Genomic DNA, 22,517 nt, shown 5'->3' on the forward strand with positions numbered 1-22,517 from the left:
GCATAGCTGACCGTATCGAAGGCTGCACTTAAATCAAGGAGGATCACTGCCACTGATCCTCCCTGATCTAGTATCCTTCGTGACTCCTCGGTAACCGCTGACAAGGCGGTTTCAGTACCGTATTGATGTCTTGCCTGACCCATAGACCCTAAGCAGCCTCCTGTTTGGAGTTTTTAGGGCTAAAGGAAGGGAAAGATTTGGGAACAACTCAAAGTAAGCATCACTCAAAAAATTGTATTCGCTTTCTGTTTGTGCCACAGCCTTCATGACCAATGACCCCATGGGTACCCCCAAACGAAGTCCATGACTGACACTTCTGTGTATACTTAGGCTGTTCTGTTCTAGGTGTAAACCTATAGTAACTATTAAAACCCCACCAAAAAGGGAAACAGCCCTCATCTTGGGAATATTAAAATCATATTTGACTTTTTGGCAGCATTTAATTAATTCCCCGATTGGTGAAGTGGCTAGATTTTAGGAATCTTTGCAAGTATGTACTATCACATTTACCCACATACATAGTATGAGCAAAACCATGGAAACATTGGCCCATTGTCTAACAAGTCAGAATTGAGAGTAGTTCAACTCCAGGGTTTAAACATTGAGTTCAAGTTGTAGTGACAGGTACCTCTTAAAACAGTGCAGTCACCATACACATGACTCAAGACTTTCCGCATACCAGCGACATTCATAGCTGCAAGGTATCCCGTTGTTATGTGTGATACTTACATCTAATCCTGGCTTTTTACTCAAATTCTCTTTATTGGTGTGTTTTTTTTTTACCACACAGTTAAAATTATAAGCACAAAATGTCAAGTCCCAGCATACAATATGATGTCTGTTAAAAGATTGGACTTAGTTAAAGTAAGGCATTTGCCATGGGCACACTTGGCAGCTATGAATGCCCACACAACAACAGCAGCATCAACTTAATGTAGTCCAGCAAACAGTGCAGAAAAGCATTGGTTTGAGGTGCGTTAGAACGCAGGGCTTCAAATCAATCTGGTGTAATCCACAATTGTAAAGGTTTCACAAGTTAATATGCTATTGGCAGGGTTGACCACCCTACCATGTAATAATATTCAGTAAGGAGTAAGTGAATACCCCAACTGGAATTAGTACAAGCCATTTTAATGTAGCACTCTTACTTTTTAAATCCATTAATAGTCCTATTGAGCAGATAGTCCTAACAAAGTGAGTGTGAGAAGTAATGAGATGTGAGAGGATAATAATATGAGTGCGAGTGCAATACACACTTCCTATTCTTTAAACAGTCTAAAATAAGTTTAATATTTAAATTAAGTATGTGCTTTATAACAATCAATGCTAAAATCACCATGTTTTGAAAACATTGGAAAAACAATTTGTTGTCTATTTTGGAAGTTAGGTAGCTGAATAAACACTGATAAGCACTGATTTCAACTGGTTTGAAAAACACTGAGAAAACACCACTGAAATCCACAAAAAATAAACATCAACAACAGGGCAGCCTACGTATACCCAACATTGGGCATCTACAGACTCTGGCCCATGGGCTGTCTACAAATAAAGGCAGGCTCTTGGACCCCTGCCTGCCCCCAGTTTAAATGAATTGCAAATTTAGAGCACTGAATGAGGAACTGCCTGCTTGAAAGCAGTCCTTGCTTAATTTGTTGTGGTGTTTGCTGTGGTGGGCATCAGCCATCCATTTTGGAGACCGGAGGCCATAATTTCAAATGTGTATAGGGTGTTCGCGTCTAATTTTTAAGGCCTGCAGGGCACTTTGGAATCACCGAAAGGGCTGCAGATGCATATGTGCCCCCTTTAGGAATACTGATGATACGGGTCAGCATGTAGCACCAGTATAACCTCAAGGGGCATTCCCACTTTGGAATGGTGGCGTTGATCGATGCAAATGAGAAAACACGTTGCCTCTGCTCTGAAAATTGATGCGGGTGCAGAGCCTAAGAGGCTGTCGGGAGCATACAACGATGCGTTCCAAAGAGGTGGCGCGCAGTCAGTGTGGCACAAGAGGCGGCCCCTTTGAAGGAAGCAAACGAGGTCCTATGGACCCTCCAGGCAGCCCTCTGAAGGTGGGAACATTCACTAGCTGTACTCCCCTACAGGCAGGGCCTGACTGGGAACCCAAAGCAGCTCTGGCAATTTTGTTGGGCCGGCCACCACCCCTGAATGGGGAGGGGGTGCAAGCCTGAAGCACTAATGCGTAGCAGAACCGGCCCCAACACTGATGCTTTTGTTACTGGGGACTGACATAGTAGCATCGCTGCAAAACCGACCCCCACTAACAAAATGGGTCCACACCTCTTCAAAGCCAGCCCCCACCCTTCCAGCCTCTTGGCCAAACACCCGATGCCCACTACGGCCAATCCAGCCCTGCCTACAGGAGGATCGCTGCCCTATTTGAATGCAGGCTGTGTTGCCACAAGCACTGTTATAGGCTAACTCGGCTTCAAACGGCGGGTCTGCCCATGCTTCACTAATGCGTGCCCCAAAGACAGGTTCAAATTTGTGGCTATGCTCAGGGCAGTTATTAGGGCAGTGTATTAATTGCAATAGGGTGCACTCACCCAGGCTGTGCCCGGCACACTTAGTTGAGGGCGTGCTGTAGCGCAGACCCTGTAATGCATCCTGTCTGATATGGACCCAAGATATTTTTTTTACCCAAAACAAAAGAGAGAACAGCAGAAAGGGGAGCCACGGGGCCACATTCATATTTTGTGTTTTTTAGGCACGGAGACATTAGATGATTTTGCCCAGTGTCGCAGGGCGTTGAGCTGATGCTGGGACTAGAACCTGGTTGCATATCTCCAAAGTCGACAGCCCTGACCATGAAGAGACCAGAGGTGCAGCCATAACGGGGCAAAGCCGGGTTTTGACAGCGCCGGCGGCGGCAGGCGACTGCACAAGTGTTGGCTCTCGCGCGTAAAACATTACGCACTTGGCACACTCGCAGTGCATTTTGCAGAGCGTCGCGGTCCTTTTAATCACGCCGCAGTCATTCTAATCACGATGCAGTCAGTGCTGACGTCAAAGCTTACACGATAAGAAATAACAAGAACCCCGCCGGCCTAGACGTCCTGGCTGCAGCCGAAAGGCATTGCTGCAGACCAACCCGAAGCTCGAAATCGAAATAAATAAAATTTTCTGATTCCACAAGGGAACTCTCCCTTTTCCTTCCTTCGGCTCTGTTTTAACTTTAAAAACCTGCCCTTAGAAACCCGACGCGTTCTCTAAACCACGGCGAGGGCCTTGGGTATTTAAAGCGCTGGTGCTGATTTCACAGCGCCCACGGAGTCTGTTGAGGGCTTCGAGGCAGGGTACGGTGCCGTAGATAAATCAGAAATTAAATCCGTGTGTGCGCGAAGGAGTCCGGGGGGACATGGAGGGCGAAGGTTGCGTCTAACCTTTGAGCAGCTCGACGAGAGGTTACTGCTCCCGGTTTCTTTAATGAAGCGCGGCGCATCACAGGACAATCCATTTTCTTTTGCCTTTGCAAACGTGTGTGAATTTGAAAGGTGCGTATTCCTCGCCTTTGGCGCCTGGCTATTAATACCCTTTCACAACCGAGTGGTGTTCGCCGTCAGCTCGGGTGTGACCGACTTCACGCTGTTTCAAACGGGCTGCGCGCTGCCCTTCCAGCAGCGCCCGACACGAATCTGAATTTACAGCTGCAGTGCAGTAACCAGTGGCAAGCATGCCAGGAGCAAGACAGGAAAATGGACCCGTTGACTCAGGTGTTGGAGTAGTAATACACAGCAATGATTTATTTATTTTTATTTAAAACGTTGTGTATAGCGTGAACATGGCCCAAAAGGGTATCAGAGCGCTTTATAGAAGTCAGGGTAAATTGGGCATCTCCGAGTTCTGGGCCCGGGTGCCACTGCACCTGCTGCACCAATGGAAGCTACTCCCTGGCGAAAGCACCATGCAAATAACAAGCAATTATAAGTTAAATTCCTCCAAATGGGGAATATCCTATCCCAAAGGGTTTATCGTATTCACTTACAACCTGCTCAAAACTGGCTATTGCAACCAAAGTCTAATGTGGTATTACCGGCCAGTAAAATTGGGCCTAGTGCTCCAAAACCTGGGAAAATGGTTGTCGGAACACTGGGCTTGTCGGGATCGAGCTGAGTGGCAACTTGCCCAGAAATGCTGCTCTGTCTGACTCGTAATGAGCCTCATAGAACAGATACAGTACCTTCTTTTGTACATGTCAACGATTTTGCAAGTCACCAAGGAGTTCCTTAACCTTACAGAGAGCTAAGTCCACAGGCCGAGCACCAGGGAGCCAAGTGCACAGGCCGAGCTCCAGAAAGCCGAGTGCACAGGCCGAGCTCCAGTGAGCCGAGTGCACAGGCCGAGCTCCAAAGAGCTAAGTCCACAGGCCGAGCACCAGGGAGCCAAGTGCACAGGCCAAGCTCCAGAGAGCCGAGTGCACAGTCCGAGCTCCAGAGAGCCGAGTGCACAGGCCGAGCTCCAGTGAGCCGAGTGCACAGGCCGAGCTCCAGAGAGCCGAGTGCACAGGCCGAGCTCCAGTGAGCCGAGTGCACAGGCCGAGCTCCAGTGAGCCGAGTGCACAGGCCGAGCTCCAGTGAGCCGAGTGCACAGGCCGAGCTCCAGTGAATTGAGTGCACAGGTCGAGCTCCAGAGAGCCGGCACAGGCTGGGCTCCAGAGAGCTAAGTCACAGGCCGAGCTCCAGAGAGCTGAGTGCACAGGCCGAGCTCTAGAGAGCCGATTGCACAGGCTGAGCTCCAGTGAGCCGAGTGCACAGGCCGAGCTCCAGTGAGCCGAGTGCACAGGCCGAGCTCCAGAGAGCCGAGTGCACAGGCCGAGTTCCAGAGAGCCGAATCCACAAGCCGAGCTCCAGGGAGCCGAGTCCACAGGCCGAGCACCAGGGAGCCGAGTCCACAGGCCGAGCAGAAGGGAGCCAAGTGCGCAGTCCGAGCTCCAGACAGCCAAGTCCAAAGGCTGAGCTCCAGTGAACCGAGTGCACAGGCCGAGCTCCATAGAGCCAAGTGCACAGGCCGAGCTCCAGAGAGCCGAGTGCACAGGCGGAGCTCCAGAGAGCCGAATGCACAGGCGGAGCTCCAGAGAGCCGAGTCCACAGGCCGAGCACCAGGGAGCTGAGTCCACAGGCTGAGCACCAGGGAGCCGAGTCCACAGGCTGAGCACCAGGGAGCCGAGTCCATAGGCTGAGCACCAGGGAGCCAAGTGCACAGGCTGAGCTCCAGAGAGCCGAGTGCACAGGCCGAGCTCCATAGAGCCAAGTGCACAGTCGGAGCTCCAGAGAGCCGAATGCACAGGCCGAGCTCCAGAGAGCGGAGTCCACAGGCCGAGCACCAGGGAGCCGAGTCCAAAGGCTGAGCACCAGGGAGCCGAGTCCATAGGCTGAGCACCAGGGAGCCAAGTGCACAGGCTGAGCACCAGGGAGCCAAGTGCACAGGCTGAGCTCCAGAGAGCCAAGTGCACAGGCTGAGCTCCAGAGAGCCAAGTGCACAGGCAGAGCTCCAGAGAGCAGAATGCACAGGCGGAGCTCCAGAGAGCCGAGTCCGCAGGCCGAGCACCAGGGAGCTGAGTCCACAGGCCGAGCACCACAGAGCCGAGCACCAGGGAGCCGAGTCCACAGGCTGAGCACCAGGGAGCCGAGTCCACAGGCTGAGCACCAGGGAGCCGAGTCCATAGGCTGAGCACCAGGGAGCCGAGTCCATAGGCTGAGTACCAGGGAGCCGAGTCCATAGGCTGATCACCAGGGAGCCGAGTGCACAGGCTGAGCTCCAGGGAGCCAAGTGCACAGGCTGAGCTCCAGGGAGCCAAGTGCACAGGCTGAGCTCCAGAGAGCCAAGTGCACAGGCAGAGCTCCAGAGAGCTGAATGTACAGGCCGAGCACCAGGGAGTCGAGTCCACAGGCCGAGCTCCAGAGAGCCGAGTGCACAGTCCGAGCTCCATTTTAAAGTGGTAGAAGTCCTCAGTGACCTGCAAGATCCTTACCCTGTATTGTATTGTTTTGTAATTGCATTTATATAGAGCTTACTACCCCTGACGAGGCGTCAAAGTGCTTTTTCGGCGAGTATCACGCTACTCTAGAACCCATAAAGGATTAGTGGTGAATTAGTATAGTGAAATATGAAAGTAATTTGAGCGGTGGATATGTTAGTCAGTTATTTGGATTGAGAAGGGTAGTGGAGGGATAGAGGAGGGGAAAAAGGTTTGCATTTATATAGCGCTTGCTACCAAATGGAAGCTATATTATCCCCTATAATAGATGGCTGCATCATTCACCTTTCCTCAAAAATCTAAACCAAACCCTTGTCCTCGTGCTCCTTAAAAAAGAGTTATGACTGTTACAGATGTTAGCATAAATGTAAAAACGGTACTGTGAAAACAAAAGCACTAACATGTGCCACAAAATTGATACAAAATATATTGTAATCCGTTTAATTTGGCCCTTTGACAAGTTGCTGTGGTTCAAAATGTGTGGTAATGTGCGGATAGATTCTGACGGTCTTGTAATGAACTCCAGCAGTGCAGTATTATACATTCCACTGCATATGTAACTTTACGAGCTAATAGCTGAGCATGTTGGGACCTGCAGCTCAGAAGAAAGAGCAAAGCAGCTAGTTATCCGTTTCATTGGTTAAAGATCTAGTTGTAGTCCTGTTCAGTGATTCCCCTTTCAGATCGTCTGCTGGTTCAATAGCAGGCAGTGTGATCTTTCAATTCACCTGTAATAAGTTATTACAATAGAGTAGCTTACTTATTAAAAGTGTTAGTAATCCCACTGCTAAACCATAATAAGAAAACTAGAGACAGTCTTTTGAACGGGCAATGCATGTATTGTATTCCTATGCAATTTAATTGTATTTGTATAGCACTGTCTACTCCAGTTGAAGCACTTTACACTACAGTGAGTAGCGTGCTACTCCTGAACCCAAGGTTAGTGGTCATTCGAGGGGTTATTGATTATTGGTGGTTATTGGGATTCGTCTTGTGCTCCCAAGTCCTCCATTCCACGCTTGTTCTCCCCCCTTTTTTTTGCGGTAGATGAAATTAATAGGCGTTAAGTGTGATCATTAGTAGGGTATATATGAGGGTCTGTGGGAGTTTAAGCCAAAGACCAGTGCGATGTACAGATTGGCTGGACAAAACTACGTCTCTGTATCGTGCCAGCATCTGGTTTCAAGCAAGGAGAGGGTGTGATCTATGAAAGGAGGCGTGGGCAATTTGCAGAAATACAGTAAAAGAGATCCTGGAGACGGGCATGCAGCTTAAAGCAGGCTGTACTCAGAGGCAAGCAGAGGATAGAAGTAAGGAGGGGCCACAAGGAAGAAAGTGGAGGGAGTCACTGAAAGTTTTAAGCTAAGACATTTTACAGAAGTTTTAGAATACAGAGGGAGGGCTTTTTTGAGTAGAAAGCAACCTGTGGATGGGAAACTGTCGAAACACAAGGTATTCATGCATTCTATTTGAGCATTCTGCTTTTAATACCCGATATGTTTCTACATGGAGCTTTAGGGCATGACTACAGACAGGGAAGTCTTCTTGCACTGAGTGTCCAGGTCCAGCCGATACCACACCCCTGGTTGATTTCCTGCACATCAAGGGAGCTACCCTAGCGGGTGACAAGGTTCCATCATCCATAGATGGCAACAAGAGAAGCACTGGATGACAGGGTTTCCCTCTCCTCGCTCATAGGGTGTCCTTAGGGCTCCTCCGTGTCTTTGTGATGCCAGAGAGGAGTGATGATCTGAAGGCAGGAGGTGGGGTGTGGTTGAGGGGGCATCATCACAGGCTCATTCTGACCTACCCAGGCATAGGGGAGATAATCTACCTGGCATACACTGGGGAGCTATGGGGCAGATGTACCTACAAAGGACAGACTATATCCCCAAAAGCAAGTACCCAAGTGCGAGTCCCAGGGGGACACAACATTTTAGCAAGTGATCATTTTACCTAAGTTTCTCTTACATGATCCACACCAGCTTACCAGAGGCATATTAAGCTTATTTCCTAGTTACAAAAAAGGCAAGCAGCTAGGTTAGTCCTTATTTGCAAATTACAAAATTCTTTCCAAGTGTGTTCAGTTGTATAAACAACGAAACCCATTTTTTAATTGCTTTAGTGTGTTGATTTTTGAGACATACTTCAGCGTTAGCAAACACTAGAGTCCCTCCCCTGACTGTTATTTATCTCAAAGTGTTTTTGTCTTAATTTTCATATCGACAGTCTTTCTAAATGGACTATGTCCTTTAACGTTTAGACAAATGAAAGGACATCTTGGAAAGTTTACCATATTAGAAAGCAGTCCAAGGACTGTCGACAGGAGCACAAAATAATTGCACAGTGGCCTGAACCCCACACCCTTTAAAGGCCTTGAACCGTAGAATGTTATACTAAACAATGAAATTAAGTATTTTCCATACACAGGCATTCCTTACATTACAAAACCCTTGATGGCTTATCATTTAGGAAAGAATTAGTACGAATCTGGACATATTCACGGTACCCCTCTCCATCTCCTCTTTGAGGAAACCTCTGATGCAATGACTTGAGTCAGTAACAGGAAGAACCTGGGACGAACGCGTCACTTTTTCTCTTCTCTTCCATCCTCCTTCCTGGACCGCTGGCTCACCAGAGGTACACCTCCAAAATGGCTTCCTTGGAGGGAGACGCCTCCAGATGCGACCATATTGTTATATGTTTCAGCTCTGATGGTGAATTTACTTCATACATCTGTAAATATGAGCTCTTTGATCGAGCAAACAAGGATTTTACTGTATTAGACATCTCCAGGACTGAAAAAAATGTGCCTAGATCTCGTTTCTCCCAGTGCTAAGGACTTTCCTGCATAAATAAGGAATCGTGTCTCCGCATCCCATCTCCTACTCGAAGACTGCAATTTCTGATATCACTAAGATGCTTTTACCTTCCAAGTGTTGGAGGAGCTGCTCCAAGCTGTCCGGAATGGTTGTCATTTGGTTTATTCGCTAGGCACTTCCAAGGGCCTTTTGAACACCCTGGGCTGTCAATGATATTGTAGCCATCCATTTCTGGGGGGTCCAACAGGTACTGGGAGCAAGTGGTAAGGAAGGAAGGAGCTGGAAGACTAAGGAGTGGGCGAGCTTCTTTTTTTTTTTTCTTCAGGCGATGTTCCTCTTTAAGGAACTGATGGGTGGTGCCTGGGACGTGCTTGGAACACTGGGACGTGCATGCGAGTTTGACATAGTAAGTACATGGTAGAGCCCACAAGACAGTACTTTAGCAAAAATTAGCAAATTGGGTGTGCTGTAGGTCTAAAGGCACTGGATTTACTTGATCCGATAAGTGTGCTTTTTTTCTTGAAGTAGATACTTGTTTTCAAAGATAAATTCTGCAAATTGGGGATGGTGTTCTTAAAATTAATTGGGTCTCATAAGAGAGGAAGGGTGCCTCCATAGGTGTGCGTGGTTGATAACTGTAATTTGGGAACCGAGATCGTTTTTGGAGAGAATTGTTTAGGACGCAATGGTGCTGTAATTTATACGTCCACATTTAATACGTCACATGGCCATCAACAGCCATGTCTTACTATGATATGCAAAGCAGTAAGCTTTAGGCTTTGGGCTGGATTTTTGTATTTTCCAAAGTTTTGTTTGGATTTCTAATACTCTCTAGACCTTTGCTTGAAGTGGCTGCTTGAAAGTGTAGGATCAATCAAAGAATTAAGCTGAGAACCATTCGTACATCTTGTTTAGTGAATAGTAAGTTTGTCAGACATGGGGTTATCTGTTAGTTGTTACCTTTGCACTGTGTTTCTCAGTGCCCTAAGAGTTTCAAACCCAGATTGGCCAACCCAATGTAAGGTGATTCCTTTTTACTACCATAACCATGTAAAGCGGAAGAGGACAACTAATAAAAGGCCTCATACTAGACAAATAAATGTATGTCATAGGTGTTTTGGGGGGATTACACCATTCAGATCGAAAATGTGAACATGTTATGGGGTTTGAACCTGTGAAACGCTACTTTATTAAATATTGGAAAGTGATGTAGGGCGGGGAAGGGTGGACAGACAATATGATGGTCTTTATTTTAATTTACTTGCTGCCTTTAATGATTTTCATACTCCTCTGTTCTTCTCTCCATCTATATATCTTGCATGACCGCTAATGTATTACCTTTGTTAACTTTGTTTCTGCTGCTACTCCAGAGGGAACGCGGGAGAGGAAGAGGAAAAGAGGTCTGTCTGTCTCTGTGCTTTGCTAGTGCTCTTTCCTGTAGCGTTGATGTTTTGCGGGCCCTAAACATTTGTCAGGTTGTCCATTGGAGTCCGTTTCTCTGCCTGTTGCAGGAAGCTTTTTCAGTGTCCAAAATACAGGTTGAACTTGGTAATACAGAAGACCTGAAAGCCAAACACAAGAGTCTTGTTGGACATGAGCTGGACGTGGACTTATAACGCTGGCATTTTGTCATCATCCTTAAATCACAGTGCTTATGGTTGAAAGTTTATTCTGGATTTATTAAAATATATTAAGCTTTTATTTAACTATTTCCTGCATTGCATGAAGATTTTTGTTCTGATAGAAGCCCTTGCCTGTAGAAGAAAACTCTCCTTGTCAATAATATGATGGTACCTCTTCTGATAGTGGCATTAAAATCCAGTGTTCATGTTGCGCAAGTGAGAGTATATTTAAAGATTCAGCTGAATTTGTGTTATATGAAGTACTTTAGGAATTATCTAGATCATAGCCATTTTAAATTTTACTTCAGACCTAGGTGACCAGTTTACATTTGAGGCGTACTATTAAAATAGTTGACTTTTCTCCTGAATATAACAACTACTCTTATAGTTGCCTGGGGGCCAACAGGGACCATCCACAAAAACATCTCGTCACACCAAGATAATTTCTCTGAAATTGCAATACTTTTGAAGTAAGCACCCACCTTCCCAAAGACCTCAAATGTAAGTTGCTTCAGCTTCCATTTTGAGTTGGAGACAAAAGTGCAGTTCACACAAGTTGAACCTAAGGTATTTTGGGTCAGAAAGTTCCAACCTTGCCGACAGTGACCTTGCTTTGCTGGGAAGAGACCACTTGAAAACTGTGATGGTCACCCAACTGCTAAGCTGATGTTGTGAACTGTGATACTGTAGGCATTCCAAGGGCGCCCCTTCCTAATAACAAGTCACAGGGAGATGGACAATTGTTTTGCGAATGCAAATGTGGTTGCTAAACAATCGCAGTTACCACCAATTTCAAATTGGTCGTAAGCCAGTCGCAAAGGGGGAGGGGTCCCAAAGGGACCCACCCACCCCCTTTGTGTTTGGCAGCGAAAATATTTTTTTAAGACAAAGCAGTTGTCCAGAAGACCATTGATAGAACAGAAATATAAAACTTACAGATTTTTCCTTTATTGGACATTTTGTCAGAATTTTACACAGTAAGAGTAAAGCACACATTTTTTAAAATATGCATGTTACATTGGACTGCCATAACAGTTCATTACCCTAAATTCCAAATCCTGGCGTTTTCTTTCATGAAAATGAGAACTGTATAAAAAATGTACAAAAATCCCAAGATGTTGATAACAATTTGGCATGATACTCTTTTTTTATTCAATACATTCTTTCTACGAGTATTAGTCAAAATGTGTTTTCTGACTGGAAACTTGGAAGGCTTAACGTGTGATGCATTTAGCCTGCCACCATTTGTACTCAGACCCCACCTTTGAAAAAAGGAGGATATGCATTGCTGTAGGAAAACCTCCCCAATGGTTAGTTCTCTTTAAACCAAGAAATCCATACTTTAAAACTTAAAAGGGAGACAAAGACAGCACAAGATCTTAATGTCTTTTTCTCGTTTTCCTTGCATTGCCTTAAAATGGCAACGAGAAAGTTGGAACAGTAGATTTGCTGACCTTTCCTTTACTGCCAGTGGTTAGTTTTTTCTCCTTTTCTTTGCTTGGTAGTTGTATGTGATTAACCATATGTCTGGCTTTACTCTGAGACCATTCTCCTCTCCCTCTGAGACTCACCTGTCCTTTTCACCTTCTCCTTAAATGCTAACCTAGGCTGACCTTCACAACTTTACATTGTTCTGAGGCTGGTCAGAGCATCTTGGTGTAGGAGAATCTACTTTAGAATTTAGCCTGAAGCAGAATACTGGGGGTAGTTGTGCTGTGGATTCATTGTCTTGTTCATATGTTTGCAGGGAGAAGTGGTGTCACATGACTCAGGAGGAGCGAGACGACAGCCTGCGATTTAATGAGAACATCACCTTCGGCCAGCTGGGGTAAGCTAAGATCTTTTAAGGGGCCAGTAGATAGGTGATAGTGCCGAACGCTTCCTTCAAGAAGACTCAAATTCCTTATTTTGATATCACCCACTTGAGTCCTCTGCAAGTGAAAGTTTGATGGACACTTAAAGCTTTATGGGCACAGCGGCTTTCACTTAGAGGACACATTTCCACCATATACTTGTTAGCCGTAAAAGGTTAACTTCAAACGCATGTGCCTTGCACCCAGGGTCCTATCAGGGGCTGGCCAGAATGCATTTCTATTAAACTGCTTCTATTTGAAGCCACCTGTCCATTCAGATCTTCAGGTACATGTTTCTTGCAGTCCTCCTGTGTCAAAGGAATCATGGTGGGAGGTAGGAACTTCTCTGACTTGTCCCCTCAACTATGGAACAATCTTTCCAAATCGCCAATGATGGGACCCTCCGATAAGATGTGTTCTGGCTTGCACAAGACTCCCCTTTCCTCATGATGACCCCAGGGCAGAAGACAACCAACTGCCTAGAAGATGCCTGGTCATAGAGGGTGCCACATAGATGTACAACGTACTCCTGACTTAATATCACATTGATAAAATTGATAAGTGAAGAGGCACTCATATGTACCACATATTTGCTCAATGTCATTCCATTGAAAGTAATGGCATTGTCCCATTGGTGGTTTATCAATCGATCAAACAAATATCTCCAGTGTGCGCGTGTAAAGAAAATAGTGATATCTCATAACCTTTTGCCCAGTTTTGTAAAAAACAGGGCAGCAGGTCCAGCTTCAATAAATGTTGACGCAATCTGCCGATAGATGTGGCCATGCTTCAGCGCGTGCACGAGGGCCTGCAATGGTGGCTATCAACAAAATGGAGAGGTGCACTATTAAGATCTGGGTCTTGGAACTAGGCCAATTTAGATTTGTTTATTTATTACATACCAATAGAAGGTAATAAGCGAGGAACACAATGGAAACCTTAGATGAGATCGAAGACACAGTAACCGTAAGGCATGGCTCCTACACATGGAGCCTAAGGAAAAGAAATGAAAAGCAGAGCGACAAATAGGAACACTGGAACTAAACAATGCGTCTCAAGGACCCGCTCCACCAGCTTTCCATTTTGACCTTCCACCGGCTCAAAGCCTGCTGCCCCTTCACCATTCTCACTTGACCAGGGGGCTTGTGCGACTGCTTATGCCACAGTGACATGTTTTGTGAAGAAGTCTCCCTTGATCTTCTTCCTCGCAGACATAGCACAAGAAGGTCTGCACATGTATTATGCGCTTAGGGAAGCTGTCATAAGCACATACAGCCTACTTATACCTACGCAAAGCATACTATTGCCCGATACAAAATAACACGCCCGGAACAACAATTTTATTCAAGGTGCCGCATCATATGACCAGGTTGATAGGCTAAGGCCATGTAATACCACGTGCATCCCTGTCTGCTCAACTTCAGTTGACACATTTTGTAGTAAAAACTCATGTGACCAAGTGCAGCCACATATGCCCCGATAGTTCATCCATTGCACAGCTGCAGCGAACGCGCACAAGGTGCTGCCTTTAAAGGCCTGGAACAGTTGGCGAGGGACGTTCTACCTATGTCAGTGCTTGGTTTCAGGGGCATCTGGGATGGCTAGAGCCAGCTGCCCCAGCACCTTATGTCTTTCCAAGTTGGGGGAGTAGGAAGCCAGCGGGTGCAGTCTAGCTCTGCAGGATTAAAGCTACTTTTGCCCAAAGGCTCATGGACAATGACAGACCCCTTCCCACCAGGCTCTTCAGGGCTAACAATCATATCCAGAGACCCTTTGCTTCCACCCCTCAACCAATGCAGAATTTCAGTAACTTTAAAGGTAGACAGGACAGGAGAGAAACCAGTCACACTAGGTACTTCAAGTAAACAATCATTGTTGACTTTCCTGGACTTGGCTTCAGTGTCGATGGGATAGCAGGCACTCTTGTGGGACAGCTTGCCTAGCAATGGGCCTGGAAGAGCTGCAGCAGATGCTGCGTCATTAGTGCTGCATGTGGAGGGCAATAGACAAAAAAGCCTGGTGCAGTCTGCGAGGATTGGATGTTTGGACAGTGTAAGATCGCGGTCACTCCTGGTATAATGTGCAGTTTTTTGAATGGATAAATAATCTGTGCAGGGTCTTCAGTGTATGGTCGAGCTGAGCTATGAATGGAGAAGCTGTGCAGTGGCAAGAGTAAATGGAATCTGTGCAGTGGCGTGTGTGAAAAGAGACGTGTTGTGGCATGCACAAACAGAAACATCCTGTGGTGTGAGTGAATAAAGAATCTGTGCGGTAGTACAGTGGCATGAGTGACTAGAGAATCTTTGCAGTAATGCAGAGGCATGAGTGAATAGAAAGTCTGTGCAGTACGCAGTGGCATGAGTGAAGAGAAAATCTGTGTAGTAGTGCAGTGGCATGAGTGAAGAGAAAATCTGTGCAGCAGTGCAGTGGCATCAGTGAAGAGAAAATCTGTGCAGCAGTGCAGTGGCATGAGTGAAGAGAAAATCTGTGCAGCAGTGCAGTGGCATGAGTGAAGAGAGAAACTGTGCAGTAGTGCAGTGGGATGAGTGAAAAGAGAATCTTTGCAATAGTGCAGTGGCATGAGTGAACAGAGAAACTGTGCAGTAGTGTAGTGGGATGAGTGAAGAGAGAAACTGTGCAGTAGTGCAGTGCGGATAAGTGAAGAGAGAAACTGTGCAGTAGTGCAGTGGGATAAGTGAAGAGAGAATCTTTGCAGTAGTGCAGTGTCGTGAGTATCTGTGCAGTGGCATGAGTGAAGAGAGATTTTGTGCAGTACTGCAGTGGCGTGAGTGAAGAGAGAATTGTGCTGCGACATGAGTGACTAGAGAATTTGTGCAGTAGTGCAGTGACATAAGTGACTAGAAAATCTGTGCAGTAGCATGAGTGAATAGAGTATCTGTACAGTGTCATGAGTGAAAAGAGAATTAGGCTGTGGCATGAGAGAATAGAGAATCTTTCCAGTAGTGCAGTGGCATGAGGGCATATAGAGAATCTCCAGTAGTGCAGTGGCATGAGTGAAGAGAGAGTCTGTGCAGTAGTGCAGTGGCATGAGTGAAGAGATAATCTGTGCAGTGTCAGGAGTGAAAAGAGAATTGGGCTGTGACATGCGTGAATAGAGAATCTTTGCAGTAGTGTAGTGGCATGAGTGAATAGAGAATCTTTGCAGTAATGCAGTGACATGAGTGAAGAGAGATCTGCGCAGTAGCACAGTGGCATGAGTGAAGAGAGAATCTGTGCAGTGTCATGAGTGAAAAGAGAATTGGGCTGTGGCATGAATAAATAGAGAATCGATGCAGTAGTGCAGTGGCACAAGTGAATAGAGAGTCCTTGCAGTACGCAGTGGCAAGAGTGAAGAACGAATGTGTGCAATAGTGCAGTGGAAAGAGTGAAGAGAGAATCTTTGCAGTAGTGCAGTAGCATGAGTGAATAGAAAATCTGCAGTAGCGCAGTGGCATGAATGAAGAGAGAATCTGTAGTAGCATAGTGGCATGAGTGAAGAGAGGATGTGTGCAGTAGTGTAGTGGAATGAGTGAAGAGAGAATCTGTAGTAGTGCAGTGGCATGAGTGAAGAGAGAATCTGTACAGTGAGATGAGTGAAGAGAGAATCTGTGCAGTAGTGCAGTGGCATGAGTGAAGAGAGAATCTGTGCAGTTGTGCAGTGGCATGAGTGAAGAGAGAATCTGTGCAGTGGCATGAGTGCAGAGACAATCTGTGCAGTTGTGCAGTGACATGAGTGAATAGAGAATCTTTGCAGTAGTACAGTGGCATGAGTGAATAGAGTATTTGTCTTATGGCATAAGTCAAATAGAGAAGCTAGTGTGGATGCTGTAATTAGTGTTGACCATTTTACAAAATGATAAATATTTTTAAATAAGCTACCTCGTCAAACTTTCTGTTTAAAATGTGACTGGACCTATTGTGGTTGAAAATATTCAGTTTCTTCCAGGTTGTTTGATTTGAAATGAAAGGCTCGTTAGGGAAGACTCAGAGAGGACTCAGGGGGTTGAAACATTACCAAATAGGGCAGATTTAGAAACAATTTAGTGCCTCCACCTGCTGTCAAGGGTGAGGGATGATGTCAACTGGGGCTAATGTTTAATATTAAATGTTTGTCAGTTGTTTTCAATTTGAAGTGCATTTGACTAATGCATGTGCTCTCCGCATACTAATTGGTGCACTGTGCTCTCTCTCTTTGCTCTGACGTGCTTTTACCGTATCCAGTTATTTTTTAGGTCGAGTGTTCAAGACCTCTTGTATATAGTTAATATATACTTACATATTTTAGTATATACTTATATGTGTATGTACTTTGTGGGCTTTGGATATCAACCCTAGGACTTGTCTGCTTCACCTTACAGACTTTTTTTTCTGTTAAACTGCCTCTATTTAACTGTCTTGATAGAAAACAACCAGTAGAGGTCAGTAAAATACCAGAATTGTTTTCTGCTGAGGGAATTTTTTTTTCTGGAACTGCCTCTATTTAACTTTCTTGATAAAAAAAGACCATCAGAGGTCAATAAAATACCAGAATCTCTTTAGCATTCTCTAGATTCCAGTCCATAGAAATTGTCTTCTACAAGCATCTGTAGACAATAATATTTTTTTCTAAACTTGTATTTTCAGTGATACGACCACCGAAGGACCCGATTTATATTAAAAACAGAGGTTTAAACTATCCCATTTACCACTGAAAGGCAATATTTCTCTCCATGTGTTCCCATACCTGGCGTGCCACGCAGTTTGGTGCTTACTTTCCCTCTATGTTAAAGAACAGTAGATGTTTCAGCACCCAGGCTAATGTGCTGCATAGCTAAATACATATAAGGTCCCAAAGGCGAGACCGATTGCATTGCAAATACTTGTCTATTTTGCTTGTACATAACATCATTCAATTGTTCTTAAAACAGCATGGTCTAAATAGGTAACCAAACAAAACGTCTGGCTGGTAATATGGACAAACTGTTATATTTCCAAGTGTGTTCCTGACAAAGCCGCTAGGTGGCAGACGATATCTACATTTGAACGTATGCAGGCCTCCGATTGGAAAAAGATCAACGACGGGAACCACAAATTGAGAAAAAACTGACATTAGAGTGGGGACGGTGTTTCGAAGGTTGTAATCTGACCCTCGTTTTACTCATTTTTTTAAAACTCTGCCACAAACAAAATGGCAACAAAGACAAATGTGACAGTTAATCTGCTATCGTTTACTTAATTGTCGTAAATAAGCTGTATTTTAAAGTAGCATTAGGGGTTGAGCTCCTACTGCAGAGATCTTTATGTACCCAGCAGCATAAGTGGTATAAAAAGAGTAAGATACCTTGATCTACATGCAGTCTAGCCACAGCTTTAACTCATCATAAAATCTAATAGAGGGTTAATCTGCCAACTGCAAAAGACTGCTTGCAGCAGGCAGGTCATATTTTGTGCAGATAGCTAAGTTGGTTAATGCCTCTGCTGCAGACATGCTGGTGTACTGCAAGTTACAATCCTTTTGATTAAACTTACTAAGTTATGAACAGGCATCGAGGAGCTACACGCAAACAGAAAAGAATACGTTTAGAGCCATAATGTGTTTTTCCTTAATGTTTTGCTCCCCCCAATGTTTCTAAAAAGAGTTCATTTGGGCAGTTATAAAGACATATTAGTAAGTGTTATATGAATGGTATCTGACATGCTTACAGTGCATGCATAACATTCATGCAAAGATTAGAAAACTCAAAAGGTGACTCCGAAGTTTGACATTCTTACAGCCTATATATATATATTTCACTTGTATACAAAGCTTAGAACACCCAACACGTCCCCCTAAATCCTAGATCTGTTGAGTGCCTGTGTAGTGACATGCCGGCTGTCTTTGTTTCCTTGCACCAATGTGTTGAAGCTGCGTCTAGCCCAGTGCTTTAAATGGGCCGGTACTGTCCGGTACGGAGTACAGGCACTTTATTCTTTTGAAAGGGAGAGTACCAGCACTTTTCAAGAGAAATGCAATACCTTTAATTGGAGAGTACCAGCACTTCTCAGAAACAAGTAGGTACGCTGGTACTGCACTTCTATTTTTCCATTTCAAGCATTGGTCTAGCCCCCAGCTAGGAGGAAGACTCAAGTAAAAGGAGTGCTGTCGAGCCTTAAATTGAGGCATTTATCTTGGGCCAGCTAGAACTGAAATTTAGAGGCGTCCCTCACCCCGTGACGCTTGCAGGACTGAATGCACAGCACACACAGTGCCGTGCTGCTGAATGGTCCTGATGTGGGCACCAGGACAAAGCCTGCACGTTTCACTGGGACTGGTTGGATCCCGGGTCCGGCTCTGTAATGTCTGCCGGATCTGGCATCAAGATAGATGCCCTGTATTTCCAGCATTGACTCTATGAGCAAAACTGTAAGTGGTACTAGTAATTTATTTATTTATTTCTCAATTGTATAAAGCTCTGAAGAGTTTAAACCTTCAGTGGAAGAGTGATCATTCCATGGATGATTGAACGACCTTGAAGATGGGGGTTCTTCTGTCCTTAGCTAGTGTCCTAGTGGAGCATGTTAGAAAGGATATGGAACAAGCCCTGGAAAAGCCAATAGGTCTCGCCCTTTCAGTTTATGAAAGATGGCAGAATTTGATGTGCACAGTGAGAGAATTATCTGCCATCAGACGAGAGGCCTGATTTGGAGTTTGGCAAACATGATACACTGTCACGTATTTGACAGATGTCCCGCCCTCCTTTTTGCAAGTGCTATAGGATATAATTAGGGCTCCCGGTTTAATGGTATTTGCTTTTTAGCATCTCTGTCTGTATTTAAACATATATATTTTTTTGGGCCATGTTGGTATTTATCCATATTTATTTTGTGTTTTGATAATAAGTAAAGTGGCAAAATTGTACTTTTACACATTTATTTAACTGATAAATATGCACTAATAAATATCAAATGAACCCACCAAATATAATAAAACATTACACCCACAGATAAATATTAGCATTATACTCTAAATATATGTTGATCTATGCCTGTATTTAAAGAGATTGGGTCCTGTTTTTTATAATGCCCCGTACTGTCTATCCATTCTGCTTTTGGCCTGGAATTTATGAAAAATCAGCATGGAGAGTCACTCACAGGAAATCCAATTTTATGTATTTTTATGAGTAAACTAATTTTTTTCTGTCTGTACCTATCTGTAAAAATCAGTAAAAAATGAAAACTTTGAGCCTCAGATATTATGCACTTAATTTCTTTTACACCGAAACACATTGTTTTCTGTCTGTACCTATCTGTAAAAATGGGAAACTATGAATGAGCCTCAGATATAAGACACTTGTAAGAAGGTGGACAAGATATCTATCACTTTTGTGAGTTACCTGTCCGCGGCCACAGCACAAAAAGCTCCCTGCAATGCTTAAGTTAATACCAGCGGCATCTGGCATTCCAGCGCCGGCTGCTATGATGAACATCACTATTGTTCCAATTCAAGTTAAATTGTGGGACTTATCTCAACTTAGACATCCATACCATTGACCTTTAGCTGCCCACAGATATTAACACTATTGTCTTTGGTAACAACAGTGTCATTTAATTTCTAGTGTTCTAGGGATAGACACAAGTTCTAGTAGGAATTGACATGAAGGTCTTCCTCGCAAGAGTTTATAATCACCATCTTAATGCACGGTGTTATTTGACTTGTACATTATTATAGCCTTATAGCACGCCGCAGCGGGCTGCACTGCTATTAAAGGCCCGCTGCAGCGTCAAATACCCGAGCCGAAGGCGAGGGACTTTAACAAGGCAGCGGGACTTTAATAGCCTTTATAGCCCTGCTACGAAGGGCTATAAGGCTATTGGAACATTCTGCCACTAGGGGGCAGAAAGTTCCAACAAATAAAACAAAGCCTTTATGGAGCTCGAGGGGATTGAAATCCCCTCAGGTTCCCCAAGCCTTTGTTCACAGACAGAGCTGTGAACAAAGAAAAATTGGAATGTTGGAGCTCCAGGCTTATACCAGCCATTATAAGCCCGGAGCACTCCATTGTTTTCAATGGAGCTACCAACATTCCAATGTCCTAATATTCATTGACAACATGTTTCAACCCATATGCTGAGGCTGTAGATGTAAAGAATACCACCTGGGGATCTTTTATATGTCAAGATGCACAGATCGATACCAGTTGTTAGTCACTTCTTTTGAGAAGGCGATTCCTAAAGCCCTATTCAGTATCATCTATGCAGCCTAAGCAAAATAAAGGCATTCACTGTTGGTGGCAAAGGCAGAAACGAAGGTGAGAAACATAAGTCCAATATGAATCCTCCCTTAATCCTGGAAACCCATGTTTGAACTCGTAGAGGGAGGCTTATAGCTAAGCTTCACCAGGCTTGTGCACAGTAGCATCACTCATGGTACTGAATTTAACACCTAGATATTGTAACCAAGAAGTTAAAGAGGTCTCTAGAAATGTGCTCATTTCAGCTGCCACAAGGGACGAAAGAGTACAACATGGTGTATTACGCAAAGTGAATGCTGTGCATTGTATGTATTCCACCTGTGCCCGGTATTAATATACCCTGGGCTAATGTAATTTCTAGGAAGCCCTGAAGTTGGAAATAGAGAACCCAGTCTGAATTGGCAGATCCCATCAAGTGAGATAATGTCTTCTCCACTTCATTGAGATGAATTTCTGATGGTAATAGATTTTTGGTTTAATTGTGGCCCCAGTTGAGAGCCAGTAAGAGGCTTGAAAGATAGGTTTGATGTGATAGCCAGCAGATTAAGGAGGTGTTCGCATCAATAGAGCATTGAGCAGTGCGACATGACATACACATGCTTTGCTGGAATTCACCTGGATTTTAATGAATTATAATTTCTCCTGTACAGTATTGTCATTCCACCACTTGTCACAATTTGTTTTAAGTTATTTTGCGTCCGAGAGGCAATATGGTCCCAGCACTCATATTGCTGATATCTGTGACTACCCTTCTTTTCTTTTCAATTGACTGTTGTGTTGTGGTAGGATTCACTGATTGTGTCATCTGACACAAAGCACTGTACCCAATACACGTATGCCTAGCTTGAAAGACAGTAGGGGCCCATTCCCTTGTGACATTGCGGACCCTATGATTTATAGCACCTCTATGAGTGCAACTGGTGATACCGAGAACCAATAAGAGGAAATGGGGAAACAGAGCATTCTCGGTGGCAGCTAGCAAACTTTGGAACTCCCTTCCTCTCGCACTTAGGTCTATTCCACTTCTTTTACCATTCAGAAAAGCTATTAAGACCTGGCTTTTCTCGACCTAGCATATATCCGGGCTACTTTCCTCTTCATCCTTCTTCCGGATGGTCGGTCTCTAGCGCCTTGATGCCTTAGGGGTGAGTGTCACGCTTTACAAATTACAAATCAAATCAAATTAGTGAGTACTTGTCGATATTAACCGATAAGCAACTCACCTGGATTTTCTCTCCTGATTTGTAGTTCTTTATTGCTTTACACAAGTACTCATTTTATTGAATGATGAGCCACAGCAGGTCGGAGGTTGGTTTTTCTTTGAAATGCTCTTTTAGGAGAGTGTGGCCTCCTGTTACAGCTGCACGGTTGAGTCTGGTTCTCCTCTCATTGTAACCCATTAGTTTGATACTCAAGTCTGCTGGATTCAAGTCAATCATTTGAAATGTGTCTATTGCTATTTTTCTCCATTAACTTGGTTACATACAACTAGCAAAGCACATTTTAGTGAAATGCTGTGGACAATTGAACACACAAATTTCTGAATTGTTAAATATTTGTGATTTCTCTGCACTTTAACCCCAATCTACCTTTGTCGCCCCATGTCTAGCACCTTCACTCACAACATGTTGGCTTTCGGCTTGAACAAGAAGTTGTGCAATGACTTTCTGAAGAAGCAGTCAGTCATCGGCAATCTGGATGAAGGTAAGGAACAGAAGCAGCCCAGTTTACATAGGATGTGAAACATTTGCATATTAAGGTGTTTTTAAACTTACTTTACATAAATTGTTAGAAGCATCAATTTGACACTAGGGCAGGGTGTGTGACTGCAAGGCATCCATTCAGTGGTGGAATCTCCTAAGTAATAAACAAGAAGATAAATAGTTTATTGATAATTACTTAAAGTCATTGCTATTTCCACATTATATGTCACCGCTTTACTGTAGACTATTATAAAGTGAAAACTAGTAAACATTGTGAGCATTTGTGAAAACTAAAACGCTTTATAAAAA

General features: G+C 44.4%; 1 protein-coding gene across 3 annotated transcripts in view; it reads left to right on the forward strand.

Moving 5' to 3' along the window:
• The window catches only part of KIAA0513 (KIAA0513 ortholog), a 300,297-nt gene that overhangs the window by 251,038 nt on the left and 26,742 nt on the right, over positions 1-22,517 (forward strand). For 2 of the 3 annotated variants that reach the window (XM_086945833.1, XM_086945832.1), the window contains 3 exons: positions 10,191-10,220; positions 12,190-12,270; positions 22,115-22,209. In XM_086945833.1, coding sequence (XP_086801959.1) covers positions 10,191-10,220; positions 12,190-12,270; positions 22,115-22,209 — 206 coding nt within the window. The remainder of the gene's footprint in view (positions 1-10,190; positions 10,221-12,189; positions 12,271-22,114; positions 22,210-22,517) is intronic. The other variant, XM_086945834.1, reaches the window with a different exon arrangement.

The sequence above is a fragment of the Lissotriton vulgaris genome, chromosome 12, assembly GCF_964263255.1.
Source record: "Lissotriton vulgaris chromosome 12, aLisVul1.2, whole genome shotgun sequence".
Classification (NCBI taxonomy): domain Eukaryota; kingdom Metazoa; phylum Chordata; class Amphibia; order Caudata; family Salamandridae; genus Lissotriton; species Lissotriton vulgaris.